We start from the raw sequence: 20524 nt of genomic DNA on the forward strand, positions 1-20524 counted from the left end.
TAGCTTGGTTTTGCTTTTCTCTCAAGCTGAAAGAGCACAACTTGTCCAAGGTCACCTAGTGAGTTTCTGTGGCTGAGCAAGGATTTAAACTTTTGCCTCTAGAATCATAATCCAATGTTCAAAGCACTACACTGGCTCCCAGTGGTAACTTACTATGAACTACTAAAAGCAATTATTGTTAAAATAGCCATTAAAAACACGCAAATGCTACAAATGCCTACCCATTATGTAAATGACACTCACTTTCTTGTTATCCTCTGGACATCCACATCAAAACACAAAGCAGCAGTATGAAGCACACTGCAAGCTGGGACTTGAACTACCGGATTATGTTCTCCATAGAAGTAGCTTCAAGTTATACCTGTACCACTAAGTATTTATTTATTTACAGTATTTATATTCCGCCCTTCTCACCCCGAAGGGGACTCAGGGCGGATCACATTATACACACATAGGGCAAACATTCAATGCCCATAAACACATCAAACAGAGACCGAGACAGACAGACGCAGAGGCAATTTAACCTCCTGAGGGGATGTTTGATTCTGGCCACAGGGGGGAGCAGCTGCTTCATCATCCACTCTGATGGCACTTCCTCATTCCAGGTCGTAAATTAGTTAAACTTGCCTCCCCACTTTTATAAGTGGTACCTTATCTCCTACTTGATAGATGCAACTATCTTTCGGGTTGCTAGGTCAGCAACGAGCAGGGGCTATTTTTTATTTTTAATTGATGGGTGGCTGGCCTCGAACTCATGACCTCATGGTCAGAGTGATTTATTGCAGCTGCTCAACAGTCTGCGCCACAGCCCGGCCCCTTATAGTACCATATTACTATAGTGTAGTAGTTCTCAACCTGTAGGTCCCCAGATGTTTTGGCCTTCAACTCCCAGAAATCCTAACAACTAGTAAACTGGCTAGGATTTCTGGGAGTTGTAGGCCAAAACACCTGGGGACCCACAGGTTGAGAACCAAAGTGTATCCATCTGTACCTTTGAGAATAATTGAATTAATTGCCTCATTGGTTCTGGTTATTTATTCCCCACATCTACAAAGAGCACAACTGCTTTAGCATCTAGCATTTTTTAATGCACTTAGTTTCCTTCCAGGAAACACAAAGTCTTTCAAGACATATTGAGTAGCTCTGTCAGATTGTTACAAAATCCCAGTGAAAAAGTGTGTGGAATAATATTGCAATTTTTATCTTTTTATATTTCAAACATATCTCCTGAGAGAAAGCGATACTAGGCAAGTGATAAGATAATCTGTTAAGATTCGGTAAGAAGAAATGATATAGTATGTTGTACATAATAAAGCACCCGACCGATGAGTTTGTTTCACTCTCCCCCTCTGATAAATACTGTGTAATGAAGCAATCTGTCTACAAAGAGATATCGTGTACAAAAGGTTCCCAAACAAAAAGTAGACCTTTAGACTGAACCAGTATCTGGATTCTTCAAAGAACTGAACGATGTTTTGCTTGCATGTTCAATCTGTTTACTCAGAAGCATTGTGAATCTCTCCCCATAGCTGCTGCTTTTCTTTACGAAAATAAAAATAAACAATGTAAGTTAATATTTAGCTTTCCTTGCTCTTTTTATTTTAGGAGCCACCGTACTAAGTCTTGGTTTGGTTTGGCAGCTTGTAAGTCAGCAGCCATGTTTGCAGCCCTCTTCATTTTGGGGATTGTTAGTCTGGCGCATACTGTTCTTACTCTTCCAGGTAAGACTCTTCAATCATTTTAACCTGAGGAAAAAAGTATTTTATCTTTGGAACTGATCACTGTATATTATGGAATATTAACACTGGATATTTTGTTGTTAAATAATGATAGTTTCAGTATTGTTTTAGAATAATTTTTAGAGTAGTACAAGGGTCCTAAAATATAAAATTTGTTTAAAGAAATGCATTATTGCCTTGCAAAGGTCTGGGTATGATACTTTGCAATTTTAATTTTTGCAGCTTTTCATAATAACAAGAACAACAACAACAACAACAATAATAATCTGTTCCCTCACTATTTCGTGGATTTGCTGTTTCGCGGTTTTTAATAAACTCTAAAAAAAACCTATTATAAATCATAAAAAATTACAATTTACAGCCTAAGGAAGGAAGGGAGGAAGGAGAAGCCAAAGGGAGAGAAAAGAAGCCCAAGCAGCAACAGGAAGAGAAGGAGGTGTTTTATCAACACACAATTGGTTGATAAAGACTTAAAATAGTGTATAACTACTAAAATAATGTATAAACATTAAAATAAATATAGTGTCCCTGCCTCGCGGATTTTCACTTATTGCAGGTGGTCCTGGAACATAACCCCCGCGATAAGTGAGGGAACACTGTAATAATAATAATAATAATAATAATAATAATAGGAAAAACTCAGCCGCTATCAGGACCTCAAGATTGAACTTCAAAAACTCTGGCAGAAACCAGTGCAGGTGGTCGGCACACTGGGTGCTGTGCTAAAAGATCTCAGCTGGCATTTGAAAACAATAGACATTGACAAAATCACGATCTGCCAACTGCAAAAAGCCACCCTACTGGGATCTGCACGCATCATCCGAAAATACATCACACAGCCCTAGACACTTGGGAAGTGTTCAACTTGTGATTTTGTGATACGAAATCCAGCATATCTATCTTGTTTGCTGTGTCATAATAAAATAATAATAACAACAACAATAACAACAACAACAATTTTATTTCTTTTCTGCCCTATCTCCCCAAAGGGACAGCATACATTCAATGCCTTAAAAAACCAGATAAATATTGGCATAAAATCCCAGCAAGACCCCACATATGAATACAGCATTAAAAACCTAACAAGACTTTCAGACTTTTCATTACATTAGATTATTCTCGGTTGGAACTTGCATCTTCAAAAGACTAGCCCTTGCTTTCCTGACCTTTAATTCTATCTAAAAATAGGGCCCCTTGGTCAGTAGGAATCTTCTATTAGCCCTGCCTTCTGAGATATTGGACTTGCAATGCACTTTACATTGGGCTACTTTTGTACCAAGTTCAGAAACTCCAGTTGGTTCAAAATATGGCAGCCAGATTAGTTACAGGAACATCTAGGAGTGAGCATATTACACCTATCCTAAAGTCACTCCACTGGCTGCCAATTGATTTCCAGGTAAAGTACAAAGTGTTGGTTTTGACCTTTAAAGCTCTACATCAGTGGTTCTCAACCTGTGGGTCCCCAGGAGTTTTGGCCTACAACAGCCAGTTTACCAGCTGTTAGGATTTCTGGGAGTTGAAGGCCAAAACATCTGGGGACCCACAGGTTGAGAATCACTGCTCTAATGGTTTGGGTCCAGGTTACCTACATGGTTGTCTTCTCCTGTACTATCCACTCCTTGGGACACTGAGGGGGGCAGTTACTCCAACCAGTCAGAACCCAATTGGCGACCATCACTCAGAGGACCTTTTTATAAGCTGCCCCAAGATTGTGGAATGACCTGCCAGAAGAGCTCTGATAACTAAATGAGCCATTGGAATGTAAAAGCCATTTAAAGTCCTATCTCTTCTGGGAGGCCTACCTAGTCAGTTTTTAAGAATGAATTTTTAACTTGTGTTTTTTTTTTGTTTAATCTCTGGTTTGTGTATTTTAATATGTATTTTATAGAAATACGTTTTAATAAGAATCTTTTACAGAAAGATTTTAATATGGGTGTTTGTGGTATTTTTACAATGTTTATGTGTTTTGATTATTCTGTAACTCGCTTTGGGTTGCAACCCAACCCAGGGGATGGGTTGCAAGGAAACTGCAAATAAGGCTGTAACAGCATCAGCCTCCTCAAAAGCAGGTAAAGAAGGAAGAGTCCAATGCTGGACAAAGGAAGGGGGTGGGAAGGGAGGCATTGGATCCTTTCTCAGTAGGGAGAAAAATTGATTGATCTTAATGGTCCATGATGTATCCCAAGCATAGGCAAACTTCAGCCCTTCATATGTTTTGGACTTCAGCTGGCTATTAGGAATTGTGGGAGTTGAAGTCCAAAACACCTGGAGGGCTGACGTTTGTCCATGCTTGTTGTGTCCAATTTTTGCCTCGGTGGTCTGCGGTCTCTTAAAGGTTGGGAAGCCCTGGTCTATTGAGACTGGGTAGGGCAGTCAATAAATGCACGACTCAGTAAAATGTTTTGTCTCTTTTTAGTCTGTCCTAGGCCACCTGCAATACCATTTGCTTCCATCACTGTAGCCAAGGCAGAATACAATCTTGGAGAAGAAATTACATACAATTGTCAGTCTGGATATGTTTTTCAATCAGGCTCAAGGAAATATATCTGCCCTTTGACTGGCAAATGGCCATCTGTGTCCCTGAGATGTATACGTAAGTACATTATGATGTTGTGTGTGGGAAGAATTCACCATATTGGCTGCAATTCTTTATTGGGAGCCATCTGAATGCTATAGTGCAGTGGTTCTCAACTTGTAGGTTCCCAGATGTTTTGGCCTTCAATCCTAACAGCTGGTAAACTGGCTAGGATTTCTGGGAATTGTAGGCCAAAACACCTGGGGACTCACAGGTTGAGAACCACTGCTATAGTGTCACACTACACAACTATAGCCCTTCAATTCCACATTATATTCCAGTGGTCCATCCTGTGGAATCCTGGGACTTACAATTTGGCCAGAAGCACAAGAGGAGCAACCTGGTAAAGAAGTCCAATTCTCAAATGCAAATCCCATTATTTCATTGGATGCATCTCCATTGAATCCCAAGTTTCTTTTTAGGTTTACCTGTAATCCTCACAGTAGTGGAGAGATAGAAACATATTGGGGTGTCTTGGATTTTCATAAGCCATTTGCTTGACAGAAGACACATTCCTTGTGGAAATTAAACTTGTTATGAATGATATGGCTAGACACAACCACCGCAATCTCTGGGTTGTTTTTATGAAGACGTGACTGTGAGTGTCTGCACTTCAATGAGGGAGCTTATATGGGGATATTTTATTCATCATTTAAAACTTGTGTTTGTATTTTGAAATGTTTAACACTGTTTTAATTGTTTTAGATTCTTATTAATGTTGCTTCTAGGCACTGAATGTTTGCCTTGTGTCTGTGTTTGCTGAATCCACCCTGAGTCCCCTCAGGGAGATAGGGTGAAATACAAATAAAGTATTATTATAATATTATTGTAAATAACAAGCCCTGGTATTGTTTCACATCTATCTATAATCTGTCTATCCAAATATAATGAAAATGTTTCATGTATTCAAACAGCAAGGAAATGTCCCCACCCTGGACCCTTGAAGAATGGAAATGTACATTTGACAGACCTTAGCTATCAGAATTTTGTAGATTATTCATGTGATTCAGGGTGAGTTGTGTGTTTAAAACAGGTGTTGGTTCTTCACTTCTATCTCTTTGGAAAGTGGGATATAGAGTTCTTTTCCATTTGATATCTGTATCTGTTTGAAAGTCCCTGTCATCCCTGCCTGATCAACATGTATAGTCCAGATGGCAGATTTAGCATCATCACTCCATTTTAAGCACTCTTAAATCTTCAAATCACATATTTTTAATAACACTATGTAACACAATTTTTGTTCCTGGGTTATGAATGTAATTTCCTAATTGCTTCTATCATAAAAACATGGGGAATGTTTATTAAAATGCAAAAACGTTGTTTTTGTGGGACATCCTTCCCGCGCCACATTCCTCACAATACGTGCGATGCCAGCATCTCATATAATAAGGTCATGACTCTCCCTTATTCTTCTCCATAAGACATATTTGTAGTTTTGGGTGCTCAGTCTGTATTTAGTTGGAACCTCCTCATACGATGGTTAAAATGTGATTGTTGCCCAGTGATGGAATTGCAACACAAAGATGATTTCTCTTATTCTTATATTCCTAACCACTTAACTACCTTTAGGGAGGCTTATAGTAGTCCATGAGTGCGGTCTGTGGAACTGATATAGTAAACTTTGATAATCAGTATTTCTGAAGAATACTTCTAACCCCATTTAAAAAAAGCAAATCCCAGGGTGCATGTGCACTGCAGTCTCAATCCAATTTGACACCACTTTAACTGCAATGGCTCAATGCTATGGAGTCATGGAAGTTGTAATACAAGCCTTCTCTGCCAAATAGTGTTGGTGCTGCAATAAACTACAACTTCATGATCCCATAGTATGGAGCCATGGCAATTAAACTGTAAATTCTACAGTGTCGATGCACCTCTAGATACCTGTGATTTGTGCTAAACATTTTTTGGCAACCAATCTATATCTAAATAAAATCTGATACAACAGAAACTGTCGGTTCTGTCAAATGTTTTCTGTTGGAGAAACATAATATGAGTATTTACACCACATGAACAAATCCTTACAGTGCTAGAATGTGCTGAAACCTTCAATTGTATGAATGCTTTCATTCTCAGGTATATTTTACAAGGACATAAAACCAGCCAATGCCTGGCAGATGGGCAATGGAGTGCAAAGCTTCCTGAATGTCAGCGTATGTATGAAACATTATTTATATGTATATGAACATGCATGGGAGTAACCAAATCATAAGTTGGGTAGAGAATTTAATCAAGGTCATCATATACTAACTTGTCTTCCTGTTGCCAAGATGGTATGTCAAAATGAAGATTGTATACATCAGTTATGTGCCGCTCCCCTTTCAAAATCAGGCATTTGTGTTCATTCTTTAGGTCCTTCTGTATTAACACAACGCCTGAAACTTGATACACATGAAGTAGTTTAAGACACTAAAAATTAATGACCTTGAAAGGAGATGATTTATCTCTCCTTCAGAGGATACACATGAGATACCTCCAAACAGGAAAGGTAATACTTCATTCCCTAGAAGCTGTACATTTGGTACACACATGTTGCAAGTAGTATAATTTAGTGATACAAGATAAGTCATGTGTGGGGCAGGATAATAAAATGATGAGACAAAAATTGTTTCTGAAATAGCACATCAATTCACCAAAGTTCACTCTGAAACAGACTTTATATTGAAGACCATCTATACACATAATAAAAGTAAAAATCTGTATGTGTACATATGGCAGGGGTGTCCATTCACACAGACAGCCTCTGGCCTCCACAAACATGCTATAGTTCCCAGTGCTGTGGAGCCACCAAGTCACTCTCTCCCAGGACATTGCGGTTACAGCGAGCACATCCCAGTGTTCCTTTCTCTCTCCATTTGCATGACCCCTCCCACTGCCTCTCTTAACCCTTTCCTATGGCACACAGCAAACAAAGGAATTGATCAGCAACCAAACATATTAGAGAGCGAGGTTTGGGGAAGATTCACCATGATTTATAGGAATTGTAGGGACTGAGATGTATAGTTCACCTACAGTCTAATAGCATTCTAATAGCATCCCACCAACTACAGACCTGGAACTAACTTGGCACACAGACCCAAAACAGTCAACTTTGCATACTGGCGGGGTTTGAGGGGGATTGGCCTTGACATCCAGGAGTTATAGTTCAACTTTATTCAGAGAACACTGAACCCATCTGATGATGGATCTGGACCAAACTTGGCACACAAATTCAACATGGCCAACTGGAAATACTGTTGGACTTTGGCGGTGATTCACCTTTCACTCTGGGAGTTATAGTTCAACTGTATTCCATGAGCCCTCTGAACCCCACCAATGTCAGTTCTGCACCAAACTTGCCAGAAAGTCCCAATGCTGCCAACTTGGGGTGATTGACCTTGGACATCAGAGAGTTGTAGTTCACTCGTATTCAGAGAACACTGAACCCAGAAAGTGATGGATCTGGACTAAACTTGGCGCACACACCCAACATTGCAACTGTGAATACTGGCAGGCTTTGTGAGTGATTGACCATAACATATGACCAAACTGATATGACCTAACATCCAAAAACAAACAATGCCCTTTTCAAATAACCCAGGCATTGCCAGGTATCCAAGTTAGTAAGGAATAAAAGCCCAGTGCATTTGTTTAACATTTATTCATTTAAAGTATACACATAGACACCTCCTTCACTGTTCTGCATATTTACTTGAGAGCTGTTCCCATTTAAATCTATGGGGTTTTCTTTGAATAGACACTGGCATAGAATCAAGCCAGTTGGGTGACTATGGATCATGGAGAGGCGGCGATGTTGCTTGAAAGAAAACCAAATGTACTTCAAGCATTTTAACTCTACTTCGAGGGAGACTCAGATTTCTTTCTTACACAGAATGACTTAAACAGACTTGCATATAGAAAATCTTGAGATGGAAGGGAGAAAGTTTTCAACTTTTCTCTTTATGAAAATTGAAGTGTAATCCCACCTGAAGGAGAATGACTACACTTAGGAAATTCTATTTGCCACTAATCATTATTTGACCAGTGCAAGGCTTTCCCAGTATTTCAAACCTGTCTAAAAAGCAACATTGAAGATGGCAACATAACTCATTCAGGAACTGAAATGCAATTTGGAGAAGCCCTTCAATATCAATCGTAGATGTAATGCATTTTATCCTTCCCAATGATGGAACTCTGAGAAAGGGAGTATGACATATAAAATCCTAAATGGTGGTGGCCCAGTGTACCTGTCCATACGTATCTCCCTCTATGAATCATCTTGGAGGTTTAGATCATCCAGGGAGGCCCTGCTCTCAATCCCACCTCCTTCACAAGTGCAACTTGTGGGGATGTGAGACAGGGCCTTCTCAGTGGTGGCCTCTTCTGCTAAGGAACTCCCTTCCCAGTGAAATTAGATCAGCTCCCTCCCTCCTGACCTTTAGAAAGAAAGTGAAGAAATGGATGTGGGACCAAGCCTTTGAATAAGTAATTATGGAATAGTGCAATTGACAACCGGAATGGCTCCTGGAATATGCCTTTGGATTGTGTGATTTTAATTAACTCGTTTGAAGATTGATATGTTTTTAATTATTTGCTTTTAATTTATATGGTTGGGGAATAAGTAATTATGGAATAGTGAATCGACGACCAGAATGGCTCCTGCAATATGCCTTTGGATTGCGTGGTTTTAATTAACTCATTTTAAGATTGATATGTTTTAAATTATTTGGTTTTAATTGATACAGTTGGTTTTATTTTATGTAAGTACATTTATATGTATGTATATGTGCCTCGGGTGACTCAGTGTGTTAAAGAGCTGAGCTGCTGAACTTGCAGACCGAAAGGTCCCAGGTTCAAATCTGGGGAGCAGAGTGAGAGCCCGCTGTTAGCTCCAGCTTCTGCCAACCTAGCAGTTTGAAAACATGCAAATGCGGGTAGATCAATAGGTACCACTCCGGCAGGAAGGTAACGGCGTTCCATGCAGTCATGCCAGCCACATGACCTTGGAGGTGTCCACGGACAATGCTGGCTCTTTGGCCTAGAAATGGAGATGAGCACCAACCCCCAGAGTTTGACACGACTAAACTTAACACCAGGGGACACGTTTACCTTTTTATATGTGGCATCAAATTGTGCCTTCTGTCATGAACCGCCCTGAGTCTCCTTCGGGGTGAGAAAGGTGGGATATAAATGCAATAAATAAGCAAATAAATATGACATATATTCTAAGTTTTTACAGCCACCTACATTATGTCATATACATAAACAAAATATGTGCACATAATATCATAGTATTAATATAATTATAATATACAATCCATATGATGGAGCCAGGAGTCTCTTTCAGCAGGAAGCCCATATTGAGTATCCATTAATTCAGTTCTAGGAGCTGAATTCTAGTGACAGGCAAAACCAGAGAGTAGGATGAGGAGAACACTGAAAATGTATACATTTATGTTCCTTCAGTCTCTTGTTGACTAATGGAAATCCCATGAATTTCAAAGGGTTTTCATGGCCTTCAGTGGCAGTCTCCCTGCTTAGTTTCCAAGATCACATGTGCTATCTTTAAACACTGAGAATATAGAAGAATGATAGATAACCTGGAAAGTCAGCTGTTAATAATAGAATGGAAAGCGGCACTCAAGGGAAGCCAAGAACACTTGATCTAATCCCAAAGCCTAAGATTCTCAGCCTGCGCCTTGTGGGAAGGGAAGTTTTCTATTTGTATGGTACAAAATAAGTTTGTTTTGATTTTCCAGCTGTGATTTGTCTTCCGCCACCAGTTTCTGAGTTTTCAGTCCTTTCTTTCCAAAGACTTAAGCCAGGAAACACATCAGTCTTCCAAGATCAAATCAAATTTGAATGTTTATTGCCTTATGCCCTGTTTGGAAATGAAACAGCTGTCTGTCAGGCTGATGGCAACTGGAGTGCACTTCCAGAATGCAGAGGTAATAGCCTTAATGAATGTTATTATGAATCCAATATTGCTATTTTAAGGACAAATAGACATGTCTCTGAATCCTTTCCTAGTACTACTACTACTGAAGTTGTTTCCCTAGAGTCAGTTGTTACAACAGTTTTAGAACGAGACAGGCAACTTTTTTTCTGGGATGGATCTGAACCCCAATATACTATCTGAACAGAACACTTCAATATCACATTAACTGAATCCACCGTGTGAAATCCATAAATTGATGATTCTGTGAGGTTCCTAAAATTTTCTGCCACTGAGCTTCAATACTACACTTTGGGAATGTAGGAAGAGTAGAGAATTTCACTTGATAGCCTCCCAATTTCAGAGGTTTCTGCATAAAACTGATTGTTTAGATCAGAATTTCTCAAACTGTGCTCCTCCAGATGTTTTCGACTTCAGCTCCCACAATTCCTTTTTTAAAAAATTCATAAGTTGTTTACAACAAAGTCAACAAAGATACAGTATCATATAGCCATTTGCCTTTGACAATTTAAACATTCTTTTCTTGAACAGCACTTTAATATATAAATATATATACAGTATGTTTTTATTTATATATGAATTAACTAATTAAAGGCCTTAACATTAATAATTGATAAAGTGAGATAATGATTTAAAAAATGATAAAAGCACACCTAAATTAGTTTGAAACTTTCCTTTTAAAAGCTCCCTAACGGATGGTAAGCTGTCTGAGATTCCTGGGAACTGAAGTTCAAAACACCTGAAGGAACAGAGTTTGTGAAACATTGGTTTAGAACCATTTAATTCTATCTTACTCATGTTTTATTTTGTGTTGTTTTAATGTTGTGAAACACTTTGGGTCTTATAAGAAAGAAAAGTAGGCTACCGGCAGCAGCCGCAATAGTAACAGAAAATACTAAGCACCTGACAAAACTAAAAAATTGAGAATACAATACAATGGAACCATAAACGTAACTTTGTATGAAACTGCTGAAATTGGGTGGTGAGACTATATCCCTAATCTTTTTCCAAATATATCACCTTTCTCTCTGCCACAGCTGTGCAATGTCCACGGCCAGAAGGCATTGAAAATGGATATATAGATTTGCTTCTTCGTAGACCATATAATTATCGAGAAACTGTGACCTATGGTTGTAATCCAACATATGTGCTAGATGGACCTGCAGAATCCAGATGTGAGAAGACAGGCCAGTGGTCAGCAAAACCAACTTGCAGAGGTACGGGGTCTGGTGTTCTGTAAGATTTCATTGAAAAATATCATAATGATTTTGATACCTTTACAATACACTTTATGTAATCATAAAGTAAAACCCAGAACTTTGTATACAAGTAATATCATTAGGGTTTGGGGGTTTGGGAGTAGGGTCTATATGTGTCTGTCTGTTGGCTTAAGCAATCTCACCAGTGAATACAGATAGTCCTTCTGCACTACTATATATAATTACCTAAACAATAAAAATGTGAATATACTTGGTACAACACACATGTACATGCATATACAGTGGACCATGATCTGTTTTGATTGACCTGCTGATAGAATAATTCAATGAGTAGTTCCAGGAGGTAATTCCGCTACCCACATACTAGCTCACAAGATATTATCCTTCTCTCCTGTACAGGCCTCTGTGCGATCAGAAGTTCTGGTGCATGTGTGTGTGTGTGTTGCATGCAAGGGATTAGCTGTTCATAGATTCAGATCTACAAGATAGAATTCTAGTCTGTGGCCCAAGAGCGACAATGCTAATTCTGGACAATGCTTATCTTGGTTACTCTAAGTGAGTTTAGACACCCTTTTCCCACTGGGACCATTTAAGATAAAGAGGATATGCATGTAAAATATTATAATAAGATACTGTCATAATATTATATCTATATATATAAAAGAGTGATGGCATCAGGGCAGCGGACAAAACAACAAAACTACAAGCCCCCCCAACCTCGAAATTTGACAACACAACCCATCATTCATGGCTCTAGGTTGATACAACAAAAAGAAAAGAAAAATAAAGTCCCAATTACAGGGAGACGAATAATAGTTTTTATCCAATTGCTGCCAGTTAGAAGGCTAAGCTCCGCCCACTTGGTCTCCTAGCAACCTACTCAGCCCCAGGGACAGGCACAGTAAGGCCTCATGCCTCTTCCACAGATCATCAGATTTTAACTGGATTATATGGCAATGTAGACTCAAGGCCCTTCCACACAGCTATATACCCATTTAGAATCTTATATTATCTGCTTTGAACTGGATTATCTTGACTCCACATTGCGAGATAATCCACTTCAGTGTGCATACTAAACATAAAGACTACCATACAACAGACATTCAATACCACCACTACCTCAACAATTTCTCACCATCACCAGAAAATGCCACAGCAACGCGTGGCTGGGCACAGCTAGTGTATTATAATTATCTATTCCTATAAATGATGATGATGATGATAAGAAAAAACCTATAGCTGTCATTTTTGACATATGGTCTCATGCTTGAGAACATAGAAGACAAGACAGGGGCAGAACACCATTGAGAAGTCAGACGACATACTAGAAATAATTTTAGTTAAAAGAGTCCTGTAGACACTGTCTTTTATGGAGCAGGCTCCATCAGAACAATTTTGCTTGCCTTATTAATAAAATAACTAGATTGACTAACAACATGACTATTTTCCTTAACAGTTCTGTGTTCCTGAGTCATTTTTCTTACCAACAGAAGTTTTATTGTCTGACAACATTGTATACATTCCCTTCTCCTTAGCTCCATGTACAATTCCTGTCAAAAGAGCAACTGTGCTTTACAACAATCAGAAAGTCAAGATGCAAGACCATCTCAAGAACGGAATACAACATGCTGAGATCATTGAGTTTTTCTGTAAAAATAAAGAACTCTCCTGTAGTTATACATCACCTGCTGAGTGTGTAGATGGCAATTTTACAGTTCCTGCCTGTTTCAAAGGTATGACCAAGATAGTCTTCTGTGATAAATGAAACACGTGAGATGGATTATTTCCCATTAATATTCAGCTGATGTGCCTAAAAATTTTAATGATAATTTAGGGATCTAAAATGTAATAATTCAACAGCAAGGTCTCTTCTTAATTTGCTGTGCAAGTTGCTGGATGTGAGGATTCCTAGGAAAATGTCCAGGGTTATCGTAATTTCCAAACATTCCAGTTATTATACAGGCCAGTGGAAAAAAATTGCTTGTCTTATTAATAAAATAACCAAATTGGGTAATAATGTTAGTTTTTGCCTTAACAGTTCTGTCTTCTTGAATATTTAATGTCCGAAAGTTTTCATAAAATAATAGAAACATGGCCTTTGGGACTATAATTTTGAAATATGTGTAGACAACATTATAATGTATGGCAAAGTCTTCTAGCTGCATATTTTCTGAACACTTAGAATAAGTGTGGAGTTTATTTTGTTCTGAAACTAGCATGAGAATATGGACGTTCCATGTCAAAGTAGTGCTTTTTTCTGTTTTCCCTGAATTTTCTGTATTTCATATACCCAGATGACCCCTTTTAAAGCTTTAGGGCTTATATTGTGGAAGCAGTGTTATTCAGAACACACACATAGAGAAGGATAAATGTTAAAATACACTAGACGAAAAAATTGAATGGCAAAATTGCCCTATATACTCATGTGAGTCAATGGCCCCTTTCACACAGCTGAATAAAATCCCACACTATCTGCTTTGAATTATGATATATGGCAGTGTGGACTCAGATATTCCAGTTCAAAGTAGATATTGTGAGTTAATCTGCCTTGATATTCTGGGTTATATAGCTGAGTGGAAGGGCCCAATGTGAGTATTGTACCTTAACTTTTATCAAAAAGGGAATCATTCCCTTCTCTAAGTAGAGAGGCAAAAGACAAGAGCTTAGTCCATCCCACTAGAAACTAAGAGGAACACTGACACACACACACACCCTACTCTCTTTGCCGTGGTTTTTTTTTAAAAAAAATCCATGGAGAGAGACAGCTTGCCCGCTGAGATGGCATGGGTGCATTCCCATCTCTGCAAAATAGCCCTCAACTTATGCATTGGCTAGATCAAAATCCATAACTTAGTCTCCAAAACCTATCCTCAACTTATACATCAGTGATTCTCAACCTGGGGTCTCCAGATGTTTTTGGCCTACAACTCCCAGAAATCCCAGCCAGTTTACCAGCTGTTAGGATTTCTGGGAGTTGAAGCCCAAAAACATCTGAGAGCCACTGTTATACATTGATATATATAGTAGTGTTGTGCTTTTGTATGGAATTACTGTTCGTTTTGTATAGTTTCATTCATGTCGTCTCATTTTCATATTTGGTTCCCAATAACAAAACTGGGCTGCGACATGAGTTTTTGTCTGGCTAAAGAAAAACATGAATATTTTCATGCCATTGGCAGCAATGGGAGGGCTTCCGAGCCTCATCCCCACCCCTTGGTTTTTGGGCTAGAGGGGTGAAAATCACCACACACAGAGGGCATTTTGATCCCTTTTAGCCCACCAACTTTTAAAATGTTTGGATTTTCCCCAGAGTATTGTTGTTGTTGTTGTTGTTGTTACTATTATTAATGCCCATTGGCACACATCAGATGTAATGTGGAATCATTCCTCTCCCAGACTCAGCTTAGATCCCCAGAGTAGCTATTGTTATTACTATACACACACACACACAGACACACACACTCATATATATATTATTAACACTCATTGGAACACATTAGCTGTAATGGGAAAGCAAGCAACCCTCTGTCAGTACTTTCTTATTGTTACGGGGCAGAAATGAAAGGAAAACAAAAGCAAGCACGATGACTGTGTGGCTTTCATTTTCGTGTCACCTCTCGTTTCCTATGAAAATGTCATTCATTTTGTGTAGATGAACGGTCGAAATGAAACAATAGCACAAAGGAAACGAAGGAAAAATTTTCATGCACATCTCTAATATACAGTATACAAATTAAAAAGTCATTTGTTCATATGCAATCTTATTTGGAAGAATATAAAATGCCGTTACAGCCGTATTTCCCATACAGAAATACTTTATCAAGTTTTTTCATGGGTTGATACTTTCCCTCTCTGCTTGTGTGTCTATGAACTCTCTCTCTCTCTATAAGTTCTTACTGACAGAATGTTCTCTGTGTACCATTCTATAATTGGCTATGAACTGAAACATTCACAAACTTTGAGAACCAGCTATTTTACCTAAATGTGTAATTTGTTTTAAACAGAACGTGGGATTGTTGCAACCTTCTTCAAAACAGACATAGCAGATCTGCCGCCATGTGAGAACATGAACTGAACAGGCTATTTTCTTGTATGGCTAAAGGAAGAAATACTGTATATGGCTGGAACATCCAAACTTCTCCTCAATTGAAGCTACCTGCAGTGCAAGAACATCATAGTTATCCTATCCTAGGTTTTAGAAGTAGTAATGCCACCTTTGCATAAAAGCTACATAATACTTTGATTGCTTTCTTTGTCATGTTAAATTTTAAGATCCATGTGTCTGGCTTTCTTAGAGTATGTAACCATGTAGGGGTTAATACACCATCAAAGAAACATATAGTAAAGATATCAATAGTGCATTAGTCTTTTAATATGATATACTTTTTCATATTTGATTATGGACATTACAGATTTTAAATAACCTCACCATATTCTACTGTTATATAGTCTATTATTTTCCCACAGAACTGTGGCAATACTTATAGCCATCAGATGTAAAACCAGTAGTAGCAGAGAGTTTGAAGGAGAATCTAGAAGAATGGAGGAATTGCTGCAGAGTTTCTGTGTAATTAGGCAAAGAGAAGACAATAGCTATTTTGTAGGAAAGTATATGAAATAAAGTACACTGTTTTATTATATGAGAATTGTTCATTAATTAGACCAACAGTGTCACATAGAATCATAGAGTTGGAAGAGACTTCACGGCCATCTAGTCCAACCCCCTGCCAAGAAGCAGGAAAATCACATTCAAAGCACCCCCGACAGATGGCCACCCAGCCTCTGCTTAAAAGCCTCCAAAGAAGGAGCCTCCACCATGATGTAACATGATGGCTATGGGAAATCTGTAAGCAAGCCTATAAGGATGCATCTAAACTAGCCATGGGAAAACCAGCCCTCCAGGTGTTTTGGACTTCAACTCCCACAATTCCTAACAGCTGGTAAGTTGGTTGGGATTTCTAGGAGTTAAAGTCCAAACACCTGGAGGGCCGAAGTTTGCCCATGCCTGATCTACACTGTAGAATTAATTCAGTATGACACCAGCTTAACTGCCATGTCTCAATGCTATGGAATTCTAGGAGTAGTAGTTTTACAGGGTATTTGGACGCTTCTCCCAAGCAGTGCACTGGCAGTTAAAGTGGAATCAAAGTGATTTGAAGTGTGGTGTGGATGTACTCATCTAAAAACAATGAATTAATGCATGCATTGGGGTGGGGGTACTTATTGATTCCTCATGAAAGATTTAACGATAAAGAAATACAGTACTAGGTTTTCAGTCATAAGCAAAGGGAAAAGAAGGAATAGCTCCAACACTCAAATACTACAATGCAGCTGAACAATTGACACTGCAGTGTGACACTTCAGAAGGAAGCCTTGGAGCAGTTTTAATGCAAAGCCAACAGTATAGTACAGCAATTACTGAAGCAAGATTAGATATGTACACAAAGCAGAAAAATTGCTACAGTAGTGTTTGGAGTACAGCTGTTTCATCCATTTCTCTTGGACACAGAAGAGAGGTATACACCTTTTGTGGACAAAGATAGGCACTCTTATCAACAACCCAGGTTTATATGTAGATATGATTTACCTATACAGATATCTAGAAATCAGACTCCCAAATTATTAAATGTATTATGAAATATGAAATAGAAGCTGCCGCTCCAATGTGAGGCACAGACCCCATGAGTGTGTGCCTGTGTCTCTCTTACAATCTTTGTTTTGAATTGCCTTTATAATGTTTGTCCACCCCCAAAACCTTTTATTTAATTCCCATAATCCCCTCACAATGAACTGGGAGACAGAGGGAAATTACTCAATTGAAGTCCATCAGGGCTCCCCATGTTTGTTTCCTGTTCCCATTAATAAGATCTGTGAGAATGAGTATCTGAGTTGGAATAATAACAATCTCTAATGATCTAGAATGACTTTATAGCAAATGTGTTTGGGCTAAAGAAGAACCTGAAGACCAGAAGAATACATGACAAAATGGAGAAAGCCTCAATGCATGCATGGAGGTTCTGACAGCCAAAAGCGAGGAACATCTGAACCATGAACTGAACTTGATAAATTGAGAACATCAAGGATTAGTACAGTCAAAGGAGTATAGCACTTGGGAGGTTCCCTCGTCATAAAGGATTGAGCATGAACTGAGTTGGCGGACAACAAGGAGGACATGGGAGATTGCCCCTTCTGAGTAAATGTGGACTAAGATGAGGAACAACAAAGGAAGCCACCCTGACACAGGTGCGTCCAGAAGTACCAGAACTAAAGATATGAAGGGAATTGTAAGTATTACATGAAAAAGAACATTATGTGTATTACCATGAAACAAAGAAGCCATAGACTAGAATTGGTGTCACTGCTATATTTTTCAGAGCCTATAGTCTCAATCAAAAGGTACAAATTATTCAGTTTCCCCTCTTTTCCAAAGAAAGAACACACTGCGTATTTGTTACAGATCGGGGCTATCTTTGAGGAAGATCTCGTGCCCATGCCCCAAGCCAGGTCCACCTATTAAGATGGTCATCATCCCCAACTATTCATTGTGTACATTAGACTAACTATTATGTCCACTGGAGCCAGACTATAAAGTTCATCATGGACTTATCACCTGGTATCGCGCCACACTCTTTTTCCTATGTAACTATTTAGAATCAGTAATAGCGTTGAATTCTGTGAGCTTACGACAAGATAAGTTTGTATTGGAGAAAAACTGGAATGTTACTGGGAATATTTTAATGCATTTAAACATTGATTACGAATAAGATTTTAAAAAGTAACATTCAATTAGATTTTAAATCAATGTAAAGGTAGATAAACCTATGTATTGACAAAGGCAAATTTAGTTAAAATTCTAAAATCAAGTTGTTTCTTTTTGTCTTGAGAATTTCAAACACAACTTGAATGATTTTAACTAATAATTTTGCCCCAAGGGTTAAGGATTGTGAACTTGAGATTCCTATAGCTTTGACATTTCCAAAATAATGAAATGGGATGTTGATTTGGAAAGAAGAGACAATACTCTCTATTATGATTGTGAATCATCCACCACCCACTGCATCAGTTTCCTCCAATCAGCTCCTCTGAAAAATATTACGTAATGAAACAATCTCTCCAGAACAACTAGACCTTTGAACTACACTGCTTTCTGGATTCTTATGAGGATTTCACAGACTTTTGCCTGAAGATTCAGTCTGTTTACTCAGCACCATGGGGAATCTCCCTTTTCTGTCTTTGTGTACTAGAACACATAAATAAACAATTTGTGTTAATTTGTGTTATTATTTATCCTTTCTGTCCTGTTACTTTTAGGAGGCAAAGTGCTGAGTTCAGGCTCATTTGGCAATTTGGAATCCAGCAGCAATACCTTCAGCCTTTCTCATCTTATGGACTGATGTTCTAACTTGTACTTACTTATAGCTCAAGGTAAGCTTATCTAACCATTTAGCATGAAAAAAACTGCATTATCTTAAGAAACGATACACCATATATTTTGTATTTAAAATATCGTTTTCCATTTTTGTGGGGGATCAGATTTTATTTTTCATTTCACTTTATGCCATTTCTTGGCTGACAAGGTCTTACAGAAAATGCAATCACGAGCTTCCACGTCTACTGCTGACACTGTAGTTGATTACTCTGTGAATGTTCTTAGTGGATGAAATTTTGTTTAATCTAAATGTTAACATTGTTTGTATTTGAAGTGTTATATTGTATTTCAATAGTATTGAATCTTAATAAGAACTGTCTACATGCTTATTATTTTATGTAGTAATTAATACTATTGCACTTTTATGTCATATTTCTTTATCTGTATGTGAATGGCCTATGGTCTAAGCCAGTGGTTCCCAATCTTTTTTTGACCAGGGACCACTCGATAAGGGACCACTTTGACCAAGGACCACTTTGACCAAGGACCACTCTCCAACATTAGTACCAAAAGGGTTACAAATCAGTATTTAGTCAACTTTCAGTTTGGTTATTTGAGGTGCTGATTCAGGAAATTGCTTTGAATAGATCCCGCCAGCGGTAGTTTCTGATACAAAACATATGCCATCCAGTAGTCACCATCTCACCCACAGAAAACCATATTTAATAATCTAGAGCTGTTGTGGTCTATCCAATGCAATTTTCTGAACCAGCATCTCAAATAACCCCAGGAATGGGCCTAAAAATGAAGACACCAAGGTGCCCCCGCTTCCAGGCACCACATTGAACCGGCTCCGCTCAGGGGGAGGGAGGAAGAGGAGAAGCAGCCATCAGGAGGCTTATTGTCACACTTTTCATGGGTAGTTGGCCTCTCCCCTCCCAACATTCCCATTGCCTCAGCACTATAAGAGAGTTTTGTGAGACTAGCTGTTCTCATTGCGATAGTGTAGTAATTGTGAGGCTGCAGACCAGATTTTAGTTCTTGGGGACCACTGGTGGTCCACAGACCACAGGTTGGGAACCACTTGTCTAAGCATTAATAAACAACTACAACTGTAGTTAAGATATATTTCCTGAGAAAACAATACTTAACAGGCATAGCTCTCCAAAGTGGCGAGATCTGGGATGGGATGTTTAGATCTGGGTAAGAAGAAATAGTATATTCTATTGTGAATGTGAACACTTTTAATCCAGTCTATCATTTTTCAACCAAACTTTTGAAATCACTAATTATCTGGATTCATATAAGAATGGCATAAAGTTTTGCCTGACTCACTGTCCAAGGTATATACTCAACTGTATTACTAGGAATGGCCTCTTCCCCAATTTGTATGCAATAAATAAATAAACAAATACATAAAACATGTCAGAGACTATTTAACAATTTCTATTCTCTATTTCAGAAACCAAAGTACTGAGTTTGGACTCATTTTATCAGCTTGCAATTTAGCAGTCATGTCTCCAGCCCTCCTCATCTTAGGGATTGTAGCTCTCGTTCATTGTGTCTTTGCAGCCCACGGTAAGCTTTTCGAGCCACTTAACACAAGAAAAAGTACTGTGTTATCTTTGGGACTGATCACCATGATTTACTACACCATAGATTTTCTAGGCAATTTATTTTTATCCA

The 20524-nt window shown here is 38.5% G+C and overlaps 1 protein-coding gene across 1 annotated transcript in view; it reads left to right on the plus strand.

The window, feature by feature from the left end:
- The first annotated feature begins 1482 nt into the window (after positions 1–1482).
- The window catches only part of apoh (apolipoprotein H), a 31094-nt gene continuing 12052 nt past the window's right edge, over positions 1483–20524 (plus strand). Inside the window, exons 1-9 of the mRNA XM_062969386.1 lie at positions 1483–1721; positions 4156–4332; positions 5229–5325; positions 6391–6467; positions 10053–10241; positions 11287–11466; positions 13005–13202; positions 18873–18894; positions 20301–20416. Coding sequence (XP_062825456.1) covers positions 1484–1721; positions 4156–4332; positions 5229–5325; positions 6391–6467; positions 10053–10241; positions 11287–11466; positions 13005–13202; positions 18873–18894; positions 20301–20416 — 1294 coding nt within the window. The 5' untranslated portion in view covers position 1483. The remainder of the gene's footprint in view (positions 1722–4155; positions 4333–5228; positions 5326–6390; positions 6468–10052; positions 10242–11286; positions 11467–13004; positions 13203–18872; positions 18895–20300; positions 20417–20524) is intronic.

The sequence above is a fragment of the Anolis carolinensis genome, chromosome 2 (genome assembly GCF_035594765.1).
Source record: "Anolis carolinensis isolate JA03-04 chromosome 2, rAnoCar3.1.pri, whole genome shotgun sequence".
NCBI classification, from domain to species: domain Eukaryota; kingdom Metazoa; phylum Chordata; class Lepidosauria; order Squamata; family Dactyloidae; genus Anolis; species Anolis carolinensis.